Raw genomic sequence first — 13,466 nt, 5'->3', positions numbered from 1 at the left:
GTAGTTCTTTATCAATAGCCATAATTTCTTGAATACAATACATATAATCTAAGAAAAGCTTGCTTTTCTACTTAACAGATGGTTTTTAAACATTAGGGATCACAAACTTCTCTTTTTACTTTTCTCTCCCGCACCAAGTAACAGCTCCTGTAAGTGCTGTGAGGCAGAGCTGCACCCAGAAAACAGTGCCATGGTGCATGGGAGCCCCCAGCACAGACCCAGTGCAGGTGGGTTCCCCCACCCCCTCCACCAACACCCATGCTGCCCTAACAAAGGCTGCCATCTCCAACTCACACTCTCATAGCAGCTCTTGGTACAGTTCTATTTATACATTTCACAAAACAAAATAAAAGTCAAGGACTAAGAGTTTTGTATGAGCTAAAACAGTCATGTACTAGAGATTAAACAAAAAGAGCCCCCACAGTGCAGATGCTCAGTGGCTCTCAGTATTCAGTCACCATGGGTATTTTAGCACCTTTGAGAAATGGGGTCAGACTGTGAGCCAGTGTCAGTTCCCCCATTCCTCAATGGAATGTACCTGGGCACAGAAACTAACAACTGGAATATCCATGCAACCATGCCTAAGTCCCATTTGAGTTATAGAGACAGATCAGTGTTCAACAAGAGTACCTGATGAACATGAACCCTGCTGAGTCTGCCTTCTGGAGAGAGGTGGTGTATTTCCTATCTTCTGCGCATTTATTTATTTATTTATTTATTTATTCAGCATCTATTAGGAAAATATCTTAAGTGTGTTTAAAAAAATGACTTCCAGCCTACTAGCCCTGAAAGGGATACTTCAGATAGCCCCTGAACAGCTGCATCAGGAATGTTCTCAGACTATGGTAACAGCACTATCTGGGAGGGTAATTGTTACATAAACATTAAGCAAGTCACCTGGCACAGCAGTACTTTGCTGATTCAGGAAAGAGTGATGATGACATTTAAAAAGTTGCCTCCTTATCATATTTGTTTCAATAAAAGGGCACAGAGACTACTGGGCATTCAGCACTGAGGCCTTTCATCTTTAGAAATTACTAAGAATTCTCATTAATTCTCTAAAAAGCCCCATCTGCAGTGAAGCACAACACCTATGCTGTGAAAAAGACATCCCACAGGGCTCACATAGCACAGACAGTTAAATATATCTTCTGGACACATTTCTGCAAATTTAGACCAGTGTAACTGGTGTTACAGGCAGCAGCCAAAGCTTGCACCCCACTTCAAAAGTCTTCACATGGCAGAAACCTCTTGGGAAAAAAGGAGAAGAAACCTACATGAAGAAACCTTCCTTCTATAGTGGGTCTGGAGTCTCTAAAAATCAGTGCCATGTTTTTGTTTCCCATATTGAAGAGATTTACAGTCAATATGTTATTCACTATGATAAAGGAAGCTCTGTTTGAGTCTACCCTTCCTACTCTACTAGCTGACCACACTTCAAGATTATTTTAAAAAAGAGATGAAAGAACAAAGGGTATTCTCACACACACAAAAAATAGGGAGATCCATGGAGCAGCTACACTGGGAGAGAAACTGGCTCATTCAAACCTGCAATAACTGCATAGAGATGTCACAAAATTCCCTGTCACTGAGAAATGGGGAAGAATGGATAGAAAGAGAAAGCAAACCTAAAATTCTCATCAGAATTTTCCAAGTGACTGGAAAATAAAAACACTAAATGCAGAACAAAGTTCCTAAGATGGGGCAGCATCAGAGCACTATCTTGAGGACTGTGAGAGTAGTGGGACCCTGGGAGCAAAGAAAACTTCTTATTGAGAGTTTAATCATAAATTATTTGGTTCTACACTGTTTCCAAGAAGTCAAATTCTACCAAATAGGCCAGTAATTTTGAAGAAAAATACCTCATCAATTCTTCTCTAATTTCAGCTAGTGACAATCTAATGAAAGAAAAGAGACTCATTCCATTAATTTCCCCGAGTGTTTGGGTTTTTTGGTACACATTCATGCACTCTCACATGAGTCTCTGCATCCTTTTTTTGAGGGAGCATTTTGTACATACAACTGCAAAGTCTGTACTTGCTATTCTGCTCAATTGCCAACTGGATACAACAGGTACAAATATTTACCACCTAAGAACTGCTTTGGTCAGCACAAAGCAGGCTCTCAACAAGGAGCTAAAGGCAAAATGAGTCAGTGTCAACAACCAGGTTACATACTCCTTTGTTGCCCCAAACTCTGCATGTAGAAGCTTCATTTCTCAAGTTCTGAGGAAAATCAAACAGAAATAATAATAAGAAAAAGACAACTGTGAACTTTAGTCCTTAAAAACATGAGAAAGACTCATATTTCATTTTTGCTGGCTGTAGAGCAGAAGACAAGGGCCACTTTTATATTTGAAAAAATAAAATTAAATCTAAGGGTGAAGTTTCCCCATAAAGCCAAATCCTATGACAGATGACTGCTCCATGACTACTACTTAAGTCAGACTTGCCAACTAATTTAATCACAGCAATTATCCACTCATAATTCTAGTTAGACTGCTTGACCTTATTTGCCTGATCCAAAAACTGATTACAATTCCTGGGATTATCAAGTCTGCTGCAGTCTATGCTCCCTCCCCCAGTCCAGAGGGACTAGACTACCTAAACATAGGCTCATATTCTCGGAAAAGCCAAGGTCTTAAGGTAAGATGTCAGAATTTATAGACATGACTAATTCTCTAAACCCATACTGACCTCGTATTAGGTGCCAAGCCTCTTGGTGCCATTGAACACAGACAAGGGATTGCCATAATGCTCACATTCAGGAAGTGACCCTGAATTTTCTGCCATTGATCCTTGCTACCTAAATATAACAGAGTAATTCTATATTACTCCAGTTAATCAGCCATGGTTCACTTTTAAAAAATCCTAAAAGCAGAAACTCACCTTTTTTCGTTCTCTCTTTCCTCTTTCTAAAAGGGTGGAAGCATGTAGGTAAAAAAAATTAAAGTCAGTAGCACATTTAAGCAACATATACTTTATTTAAAAAGTAACATATTAGTGGAACTGAAAAAATCAGTAATACTGAGTGGAAGACTGCCTTGTAACAAGATCCTCTATAACAGTCTACAGGAAACACTTTACAATATGTACAAGTTTGCAGTTGTCAAAATAAATATTTTTTAATATTATATCACCTGCTGATTAAATTTGAACAAAGTAAAGAATCTGTACAATTTTATTCTTCAAAGACACATTTCTGTAGCTTTGGAATTGCTTGAGTCAGTTCTACTTACCTGTCCTTCTCATCAGTGTCTTCCTGTGGAATTTGTAGAGGGAGAAATGATAATTCACATTCCTCTGGCCTAGAAAAGTAATGACATTTACTGTGATATAAACCAGTATTCTGACTGTTAGACACACTTTTATCAAAGTTAAGGTGATTTTTTAGGAGATTCTGAGTGTACACAATTTATCTCCTCTTTAATTTGTAAGAGGGATATACATCACATCTGAGTTAATCTGTCTGCAACTAAGATAAACTACCGCTCTCTCTGTCTTTATGAGATTTATTATTTCCCTTTCCTCAAGAAAATAATAACATCTCTTGGCATACCTGAGATCTGCCAGGGTTTTGATGAAAGCAAAATCCTTCCTTTGGCTGGAGGGCATCCAGCGGTGCCTCTCTGCCAAAGCCAGCGTCCTCGCCCCAAACCCAAACATGGCCGAGAACCCAAAGCGCAGCAGCCTCCTCCCAGTGCTGAAGGTACACACATCTACTGCTTGGATGTGTCCTAAAGTTTCACAGATAGACAAGAGAAAAGAAAAATTTATATTTCAAAGGACACACAACTTACCATTTCTTTTTCATCTACTTTAGCTGGGCAAAAAACCCTTCAGACTCCTCCCTGTCTCCAGGAAATGAATTTTACTAATCAAAACCAGAATCAATCTAGATAAAATTAAGACTCTATCAAAGTAGTAATTTCAGATGCTTGAAAATGTTAAAGCTATGGTAAAACATTCAGCTACTTCATAAGACTGCAAAGGGTCTTAATTCTATGCACATTTTCAACAATCAATTTCACAATTTCAAGTAGAATCAAGGAAAATGTAATATTGCTAATATTTGCATAAATCTCTGTAACTGTTTCACCAAATATATGTAATGACTGCACATTGTACTGGAGGATATATGGGAACTCTTAAACATAGGTTTTAAAGGTACTCATGTTTACAGTTATAAAATATAAACATATAATTCTGTTCAAGATAGGATATAACTTTTTCTTTAATAGACCCTGCATTCAGTGTCTCTGATTTTTAAAGAAAGACAGGTTTACATTTTGCCTGTAAAGCATTTTGTATTATGACTTGAGAAATAGAGCAAAGGCTCTTCCACTGCAGACTGCAAGACCAAGAGAAGAGATACTCAAGAGGGACCTTAATCTTTTTTCTCTTTAATTTAAAATAAGTTATAAATAAAGACTGCTTTGAGAGTAAAATTAACATTTTATGACAAAGTATTTGCTGTTTCTAAGACCCAAAAATAAGGTTTGCACTAGCAACCTACTTTTCCCTTTTAGCATAATTACATTTTCACATTCAAACCCCATTTATTGTGCAGACCCAGTGGCAAATTATACAGCTTTTCTATGAATAAAGCTTTCTTATAGAAACTGTTAGTAATTAAAATAAATGCACCTGGAGCTAAAACCAGGATAGAATCATTTGGATTTAAAAGCCTTACAATATAGGTTACAGTGACACAGCAAAATGCTATCTTTACCAAGCAACTGGTTATGACAAACTTCTACACACTGCTTTATTATTTATAAATTCTGGAAGTGAATGTAAAATGTAAAAATATTTACCCATTACAATGTGCAGTGCTGCAGTCACTGCATGTTTAATACCATAGAGAGTATGGGCCAAAATATTTGTAGTACCTGTAAAAGTGAAAAAAAAAAAAAAAAGCTGTAAAAAACCATGAGAGATACAGAATAACCAGAACAAACATACACAGCATTTTTAATTACTGCATATTAAAAAAAAAAAAAGCCTGCCCATAAATTCTCTTGTTAACAGCAGAAATGCTGAATAGTATTAAATTAAAACCTTTAAAACTTCCAGAGGTCCATAAAATCTTCTTGGCAAATTCATTCATAAGTGCCATAAAAACAAAGCAGTGGGAGAAACAAGCTTTCCAAAATATTGCCTGCTTGGATTTTTTTAAATCATCTTCTTAATCATCATCTCTTACATACCCAAGTGCTGTACTAAGGAACTGGAGACAGATTATAATAAAATGTATTTGGGGAATACTTTTAGGTTGGTAAAATAATACCAGACAGTGTAAAACTGTACATTTTTCAAGCCAAATGATATTTAATCTAGTCAAAGATAGCTGCTGTGCTTCTTGCAGGCTACATTTTAGACTCTTGGAATAGTGAATAAAATTAATTACTGCACATCAGCTTCACAACTAAGAACTCAATGACTGAAAAACAGGGCAGGCAGAATGTGACATCTGACAAAGAGGGGACTTGCACTCAGTGCACCCAGACTGATCCATCTCACTTTTATCTGTCACTGCCTGCATGCTGGCAGCCAGTCGTTCTACCAGCTACCAGAGAGAAGAGAAGAACAGATTTTGAGACAAGGGAGTGAATAAATCAGGTGGTAAATAGAAGAAAAAGTCAAAACCCGGCAATGTCAGCACAGAGTTGAAAAAGAGAGTGGAAAATCAGCTGTCAGTTTGCAAAAGAAAGAAGCAGAGCTCTGAAGGCCCATGACTGGTTGTGATTAATATCTCAAGGCACTTTGCCTGGGTAAGAAACATGGAGATATATATGTAAATTTTGCTCTTCTGCTTTAATGCCTAGGACATAAAATACTGTGCATCAGCTGACTTTTGAATATAAATTTATGTTTAAAATCATGAAGAAGGAGCAGTTGTGTCTTTCCTAAATAGGAGTAGTTTTTAAAAAATTTCAAATTTATTTTTCACATTTCTGGCATTACTTAGCCAAGCAGCAAAAGAATTCACGTCTGGAAAAATAAAGGCCTGCCACCAAACAGGCAGAATATTGACTTCTTCATATCACTAATTAAGGGATGAATAATTCAATAAAAGTTTAATTAAAAGAAACAAAAATTACCTACGAACAGTTTGGAACCTAACATTTCGATATAAAAATGAGCTCAGATAGATTTTCAATTATAAATAATTGAAACAAGAAAATTATTTGATAATAATCTACAGGAGAAATAGACAGTTCTGGATGTTAAATTTGCCCTAAGTTTTATGGAAGAATTACTTGTATTTCTTAAGTAGGGGAAAGAAGGGAAGAAAGGAAAAGACTACCACGTGTCAAGGAACAGGCATTCAATATTTAAATAAATATTTAAATATTTAAATAAATACTCAATATTTAAATAAAAACAGAATTTGAGGATAAGCAAAATTTTTCAATCTGGTACATCATGCTTTAAAGTTTTAAAGCATAATGTACCAGATTGAAAAATTTTGCTTATCCTCAAATTCTGTTTTTATGTCATGTAGAGTGTAGAAAAAAATCCTGAATTTGCCAAGACTGATGTACATCATTACAAAGCTCTAAAGGCATCATGCCATTCTTATTCAGGAATATATCTTTGATTTTTTTCCAATAATTTCTCTAAATAAAAAAAAATTAGTATAACTGGGAATCTCACAGATCACCTGTTACATCCTTAGTGCACCTTAGCCTCTGAAAGTAATTCAGAACTTCATGGAAAGCTGTCAAAACATCAAAGAGAGGAGCTCTGTGTTCCTGCTATATGAAGGAAGTGAGGTACATCTTTTAAGGTAACAAGTACCCAAAACCTACAAAAACCCCTACATTTGACCTAAAAAGCAATTCTTCCCAGAATACTGCAAGTATATGCCCAACATATTTCATGTTTGAATGACTTCATGTTTGATTTAACTTCCAGATCCAACTAGTTCTGCTTTGCCAGTGAAGGTAGCTAGAGATGTAATTAAGAATACTCAAATATTTCCTTCAATCAGCATTATACAGCTCTTATCAACTGTTATGAGTATGTCTCCAAAACAAAGGAAATCACACATACAAGCAGCAGATTGTTACAAGTCAGGCACATCGTGCTTACTTCCTGCGTGTCAAGACAGGGCCGTTGTTATTCTAAAAAAAATGTTTCACTTCTCACTGAAGATCAAGCTAATTAAAGAGCACAAGGTGGAATATAGTTTGGAAGATCAAGCTTGGTATGAGTTTAAGCTGCAAACGTGATTTAAGAGTAATTTATCAATGCAGATGGCAGCAAGATACCAAACAACCACAGCTGAAGTCGGTACCAATCTTCAAACTGACTTTAATGAGACCTAAATCTCATTCCTACTAAACAGGATAGGCACAAGTAATTGCATCCTTCTCTTAAATCTTTGGAGCTCATTAACATTTGCAGAAGTAAACAAGGCAAAATCCCACCCTTTCAGGACTCTGAGGAAGATAAAACAAGTTCTGCGCTCAAAAACAAAAGCACCACATCCACCCTTCCACAAGTTGAAGAACTAGGCCAAGCACAGTTTTGTGGGAGCAAGCACCATCATATTCTCTAAAAACTCCACTTAGCACATGCCTACCAGCAGTTTTAATCCCAATAATGACTGAATAATGTGCCTTATTAACTAAGTCCCATACAAGCAGGATGCCAGACAAAATAATCCAAACCAAAACAAACAAGCAAACCCAAAACATGCAGCCTATAAACAAGGTAGAAAAATATACAAAAATAAGGAACCGAGCCTTTCTTATTTAAATGGTGATTCGATAATGGTTTTAATGCCATTATTCATACTCCCAAGTAATCTCTTTTCCCCTCTGCAAGCTCAAGATATTATTTACCAATAACAACTGTTCCCGTGAACGCTATCATATTACTTCAGAACTAAAAGCCTTTGATGTCCATGACTTGCACTGCTCACACATTAGTAAGTCACATTTTTAGTTCTCACTTCAGCTACTCAATTTAATGTGAAAAGGTTTTATCCATACAATTCCAGCATCTCTATCATTAGCATTTTTTTACAGAAACAAAGATTTTATTACTCCAAAATGAAATCCTGTTCAAAATATCAACCGATTTTCCTGACATTACAAACAACTTCCTTCCACCTCCTTCCCACCAAAAGTGCAAAAGCATCTCAGTAAGAACAGAGTATCTGCAGGTCATGACTGATGAAGGTACCAAACAGAAATTGTAGAGGAAAAAAATTGTCCTTGGAAGTGCAAGCACTTCTGCAGTACAATTAACTTAATTAACCAGACAACATGAATATTCATAAGGCTGTTAATGTCTCCCCCATCCAAACAGATAAATGTGATGTAATGACTTCCTAGTCAAGCATAGCTAAAATTCTGATGAAAACTGCACCAACATTTTGGTTCTTTGCCTGAAATATCACAGAAATTAAAAATCCCTCAGTAATATTTTATTTTCTGAATTAATTTGGAATCACGAATTTATTTATAGGGACCCCTTTGGATCAAAAGGTTCACAGGCATCAGATATAGATTGTCTCTTATTCTGTAACAACTGGATAGCTTTTTTAATGTCCTTCCACAGTTCCCCCTCCCCTTTCTCTGTTTCCCCCTCCATACAGTTTCTTAGCAGTAGTTCCCATAGCAACAAACACTCTTGCTAATGGCCAGCAGTACAACTGCAGGCTTCCCCACATCTCATCCATTTGATTTGGACCACAATAAGGCAGCTCAGTAGAGTATTTCAGTAAAAACATACTCCCCTCTGGACCTCTCTCTTCAGGAGGTAAATTGTTTCAAAAGCATCTTCTTCCCATCAAGAAGACTGAAAGTTCAAAATGCTGTCTTAGGTACTTATTATAGAGACTAAAACCAGATTTTACACCACCCACATAATACTATCCTGTAATTCAGTTGTTGATCCTACTTGGCTGGAAAATCCTAATAATGTTGTACAATGGATTTCTGATGGGGAAAAAAAATTAACTGACCAGAGCTGCATCCTCATGAGAACAAGTATCATACTTACCTGTTTCCTAACTGAGCACCTCATGGAATATCAGGAATATGGAAATCAAACAAACAACAGATTGTTTTTAAGAACCTATTAGGAATTTCTTACAATATCATTTTATAAACTGTTCAGATCCTCTTTCACAAAATCTATGCCATTCTGTGTAAGAAACCCTATGGAATTCTTTTGGGTTTAAAAGTCCTTTCTGATCACAACATATTGGTCTTAAACTGAGGATAGAAGGCACCAGTGAGAGGCACAGTGACCCACACACAACATGGAGTCAGGGGCTGCAAAGATTCTGTCTCAACACCATCGAGATATTCACAGGAACTGAGCTGGTAAGTGATGGCCCAACTTCTGTACTCAAATTCATTACCTTCAAGTCTTTGACATTGTTGTCTCTTTTATCAAGGGCTTTTTAACCTGAGATAAAGCTAATGTAATCTTGCTCCTTAAGAAGCAACTAATGCTCCTTTTATATGTGCAAACCAAAACAAAGCATTTAAAAATCTGCTGGCTCAGTTCAAAGTGTCATGCTCCTTTTTTTGTAGAAAACTCAAAACAGTGATTTGCTGTTTTTTTGTAGAAAACTCAAAACAGTGATTTTACTGTCTGTAGGAATGTTTTCCTTATCAGTCAAAAACATCTGAGGAACTAAGTAGTCTTAGCACACATTCACACCAGAGAGTAGTGTTCATGCAAAAATGCCTCTCTTCTTTTCAAGAGAAGTGACTCATTTGGTAGTCCAGAATCAACCCTGACTGTACTGATTTGTGCTGGTTTTGGCTAGGGTAGTTAATTTTCTTCCCAATGGCTGCTAGGGGCTGTGTTTTGGATTTGTGCTGAACACAAGATTGATAATACAGAGATGTTTTTGTTATTGCTGAGCAGAGCTTACACAGAGACAAAGCCATTTCTTCTTTTTCTCACTGCCATGCTGGTAAGGAAGTTGGGGGTGCCTGGGAAGGTGAGAGGAGACACAGCCAGGACAGGTGAGCCCAGCTGACCAAAGGGATATTCCAGACATATGACACCATGCTCAGTAATAAAAGGGGGGAAGGGTGGGACATTGGAAGTGATGGCATTTGTCTTCCCAAGCCACTGTTACGTGTGATGGGGGCCCTGCTCTCCTGGAGATGGCTAAACACATGGGAAGCAGGGAATTAATTCCTTCTTTTGCATTGCTGGTCCTTTTCCCATTAAACTTTATCTCAACCCAAGTGTTTTTCAGCTTTTACCCTTCTGATTCTCCCCCAGTCCCACAGGTGGGCAGTGATCAAACAGCTGTGTGGGGCTGGGCTCCTGGCTGGGCTTAAACCACAGCAGCTCTTGCTAAAGCCTTCCTGCTGGGCACAGCTACACTCCAAGGAGGGCCAATACCAACACTGAGGAGAAGGGACACACAAACCCCCCAACACAAACAAAACCACACCACCAGATACAAGTTAATAAAAGAGCAAGATGACTTTTTAAGAGAGACAGATTTTCATGTCTGTAGAGAAGAAAGTAATTTTTTGCACACAATATTTTTTTTTAATATAATGCACACAATGTATTTCTGGGACACCATTTTAAAATAGACCCTAACCATGAATCCAACTGAGAATTCTGCCAAGAAAACTAGAGATGCAAATCAGGAAAATCTAGAAAATAAAGTTTTCATTTGATATCATTTCTGTCAGGAAATAAGACTGGAACTTGATCTTGGATGGATCAGCTGAAAATTATTTTATTTTTGTTCTTTCTCAGCTTCTTCCTTCAGGCAAAGAGCTCATCTGTGCCATTACTATAAATTATCATTACAATTTAAAATCAAGTCATTTGTAATCAATATAAATCACCAATTTAGGACGTTTATTCAATAGCTCCCTTACATAACTGAAGCTTTAGCATCAAGAACTGCCTTTAGTAGCCAAAACTGTAAAACATGCCAGAGGGACTAAAAACAGATGACTAACAAAATGTAACAGTACCTTTCATTCTCACCTGCTGGTATTACTCCAAGAGGAACTGGTGCTCTGACAGGCTTTGACACATATTCTGTGTCTTTCCCAGCATCTATCTGGGCTCTGAGCAGTAGCCCGTGAGCAACTTCACTGACAGATCCATCTCCACCAACACAAACCACCCTACAACACAAAAATGCCAAAGAGTTCAAAACAAACTCTTTCATAACTGAACAAACAAGTGGAAAGCAGCTACCCACACAATATACATAATGATATTTCAAAAAGCTAAAAACATTCTTTAGCAACAAGCTTGGGCTTCACTGTCAGATCATTACCTGAATGCTCCTTAAGCATTCTTATTTCTGCTTTCTGTCTGAGTAGGAGTAAATATACTTAAAAACTGACAAAGTTTTTCTTACCTTACCACACATCATGCACACAAACTGATCAGATGGAAGAACCAAACACATGGTTCAGTGCCTCAGTGGAAAAGCTCTTTACATCTTTCAATGCTGACCCATACAAACATTCCAATGCCTTTTAATTGCCCTTACAATAACAACTCACCAAATATTGCAATAAAATAAAAAAACACTTGAAAACAGCTATTTTCCTACACTATGCAGGCAGTTGAGGGATTTAGCAAAGTATAAAATCCTAGTGCCAGCAATCCTTTGCACAAAGGTACTTAATCACTGCTTCTGGAGCACGTAATTAAACTCCCACCTGCTGTGGCTATAGAGAGGAATGCATTTGTCTCTAAAAGCTCTGTTACAGCAAACCTTTTTTTTCCTTGTTTTTGTTTGTTTAAGTACATATTACAGTGATTCTCCAAATTAGTAAACATATTTTAATGATAAGAATAGTAATAATACATTCCAAGCATTTATGACAGAAACATCAGAGTTACTCTGGGAGCAATTCACCTAAACTATATTCTTTTCAAATATCTGTATGAATGTAGTTGTGAAACTATGCCCAATCATTCAACCAGGTAAAACTGGTCAGATCTTTATAAGAAAACACTCATTATGTTATTAGTGTTACCAAATATTTAAATTCAATTACCTCATCACCTTTAACATTTTTCTTTAGTTTATATTAATATTTCCAAGGTGATTTTTAATCTCTAATTTTTAGGAACATTTCCTCTATCTAGCTAAACACTGCCACATTAAATTTAAAAAATTACAATATATAGCTTGAAGAATAGAATATAAAAGTTTGAAGCACATTTTCTTCCTGCTCGCAATCAGGATTCTTTACCTTTCTTTTGACTCATTTTTTGTTTATTCCCAGGCTTAAAATTCTATGTCACAATAGCAAAACCAGTTAATCTTTGAAGTCTGAAAAACTGTATACCTTCTTGTATACAAGAAGGACTCGTGTGGATTGTCTTCTAGCTATTAAAACTTTTGAAAACAGATATCTTTTCCTCTGATTTTGGAGTGCTGTGTAGAGAGAGTCCAAGGAATAACATGAAAATGCTGCTAATTTTGTTTTTTACTCTTTTAGCATTAATCATCAAGAGTTGCCTTTTTGGCTGGAAATAGAGATACCAGCAGGCACCTGGGATTCCAATGCTAATCAGTGAGAGCCTGATATGCATAAGGAGTAGAAAGTCTTGAGCAAACAAATTTTACTCAGACCTTGAAGAAGAAAGAGAGAAAGAAACATCTTTCTAAGAAAAAGAAGCATCTATTTAACCATCAGATGCAACTTTCTTAATCAACTATTCACTAAGGACTGACTAACCCAGGCTACTCTAAATATCCTTTAGGCTCCTGCCTAGGGAAGAAATGTATGGATGGGCATTGTCTGTTTCTGTCTCTGTGCAGATAGGAAAAGCCAGCTGAGACAGCAGCATCACAAATGCAGTCCCTCTATTTGTCACCACAGCTCAGCCCCAAGTCAGGGGTAAAAAGCCAAATTAACGAAGTGCCTCAAATTTCAGTGTCCCCCAAAAAAAAGTGGATAGCAAAAAAAACGTGGAGTGTATAAGACATCTGCCTGTGGTCTTTAAAAATAGAATAGTGACTGGGGAAATCAGAGAAATCATAAATACAAACAAACAGCTTTGACAAAGAATTAACACATAGGAGTGTCACTTTCAGAAAGCACTGAGATATAAACTGCCAGTTTTCTACTGCAAATCATAAATTTCAGTTTACTTCATGTGCTGTTAACATGGAAGGAACCATAACTCTCCTAGTGAGAAAATCAAGCTCAGAAACTGCATTGCTATATTGTTTACATATTGCAGTGAATTAAAAAAACATGTTGTCTTGTCATTTCTACATTTTTGTGTCTCTAAAAAAAATTAATAGTAAAAAAGGTAGAGGTACATATGCCTATGATCTTTCAAAAGGGTTCCTTTCTTCCAGCTTAGATCTGGATACTGGAGAAAGCCTTACAGGGGAAGTTCTCAGTGTTTACCCAAAGATCAAAGATGAAACAATTCAAAAATGACTCAGTGTAGAAGATACTTGTGGAAAATAAAATCCATGGTTTT

The 13,466-nt window shown here is 36.8% G+C and overlaps 1 protein-coding gene across 3 annotated transcripts in view; it reads right to left on the bottom strand.

Annotated features, from left to right (window-relative positions):
- CERKL (CERK like autophagy regulator) overlaps positions 1-13,466 on the bottom strand; it is a 52,313-nt gene that overhangs the window by 4,248 nt on the left and 34,599 nt on the right. For all 3 annotated transcript variants that reach the window (XM_071434808.1, XM_071434810.1, XM_071434809.1), the window contains exons 5-10: positions 10,992-11,134; positions 4,817-4,891; positions 3,559-3,736; positions 3,239-3,307; positions 2,889-2,914; positions 2,697-2,805 (exon numbers count right to left, since the gene is read on the bottom strand). In XM_071434808.1, coding sequence (XP_071290909.1) covers positions 2,697-2,805; positions 2,889-2,914; positions 3,239-3,307; positions 3,559-3,736; positions 4,817-4,891; positions 10,992-11,134 — 600 coding nt within the window. The remainder of the gene's footprint in view (positions 1-2,696; positions 2,806-2,888; positions 2,915-3,238; positions 3,308-3,558; positions 3,737-4,816; positions 4,892-10,991; positions 11,135-13,466) is intronic.

This window comes from Agelaius tricolor, unplaced genomic scaffold, assembly GCF_023055355.1.
Source record: "Agelaius tricolor isolate 1412-34295 unplaced genomic scaffold, bAgeTri1.0.p SCAF_10, whole genome shotgun sequence".
In the NCBI taxonomy this organism is placed as follows: domain Eukaryota; kingdom Metazoa; phylum Chordata; class Aves; order Passeriformes; family Icteridae; genus Agelaius; species Agelaius tricolor.
Note: the sequence above shows the minus strand (reverse complement) of the source record. Positions and strands in the feature narration are given on the sequence as shown.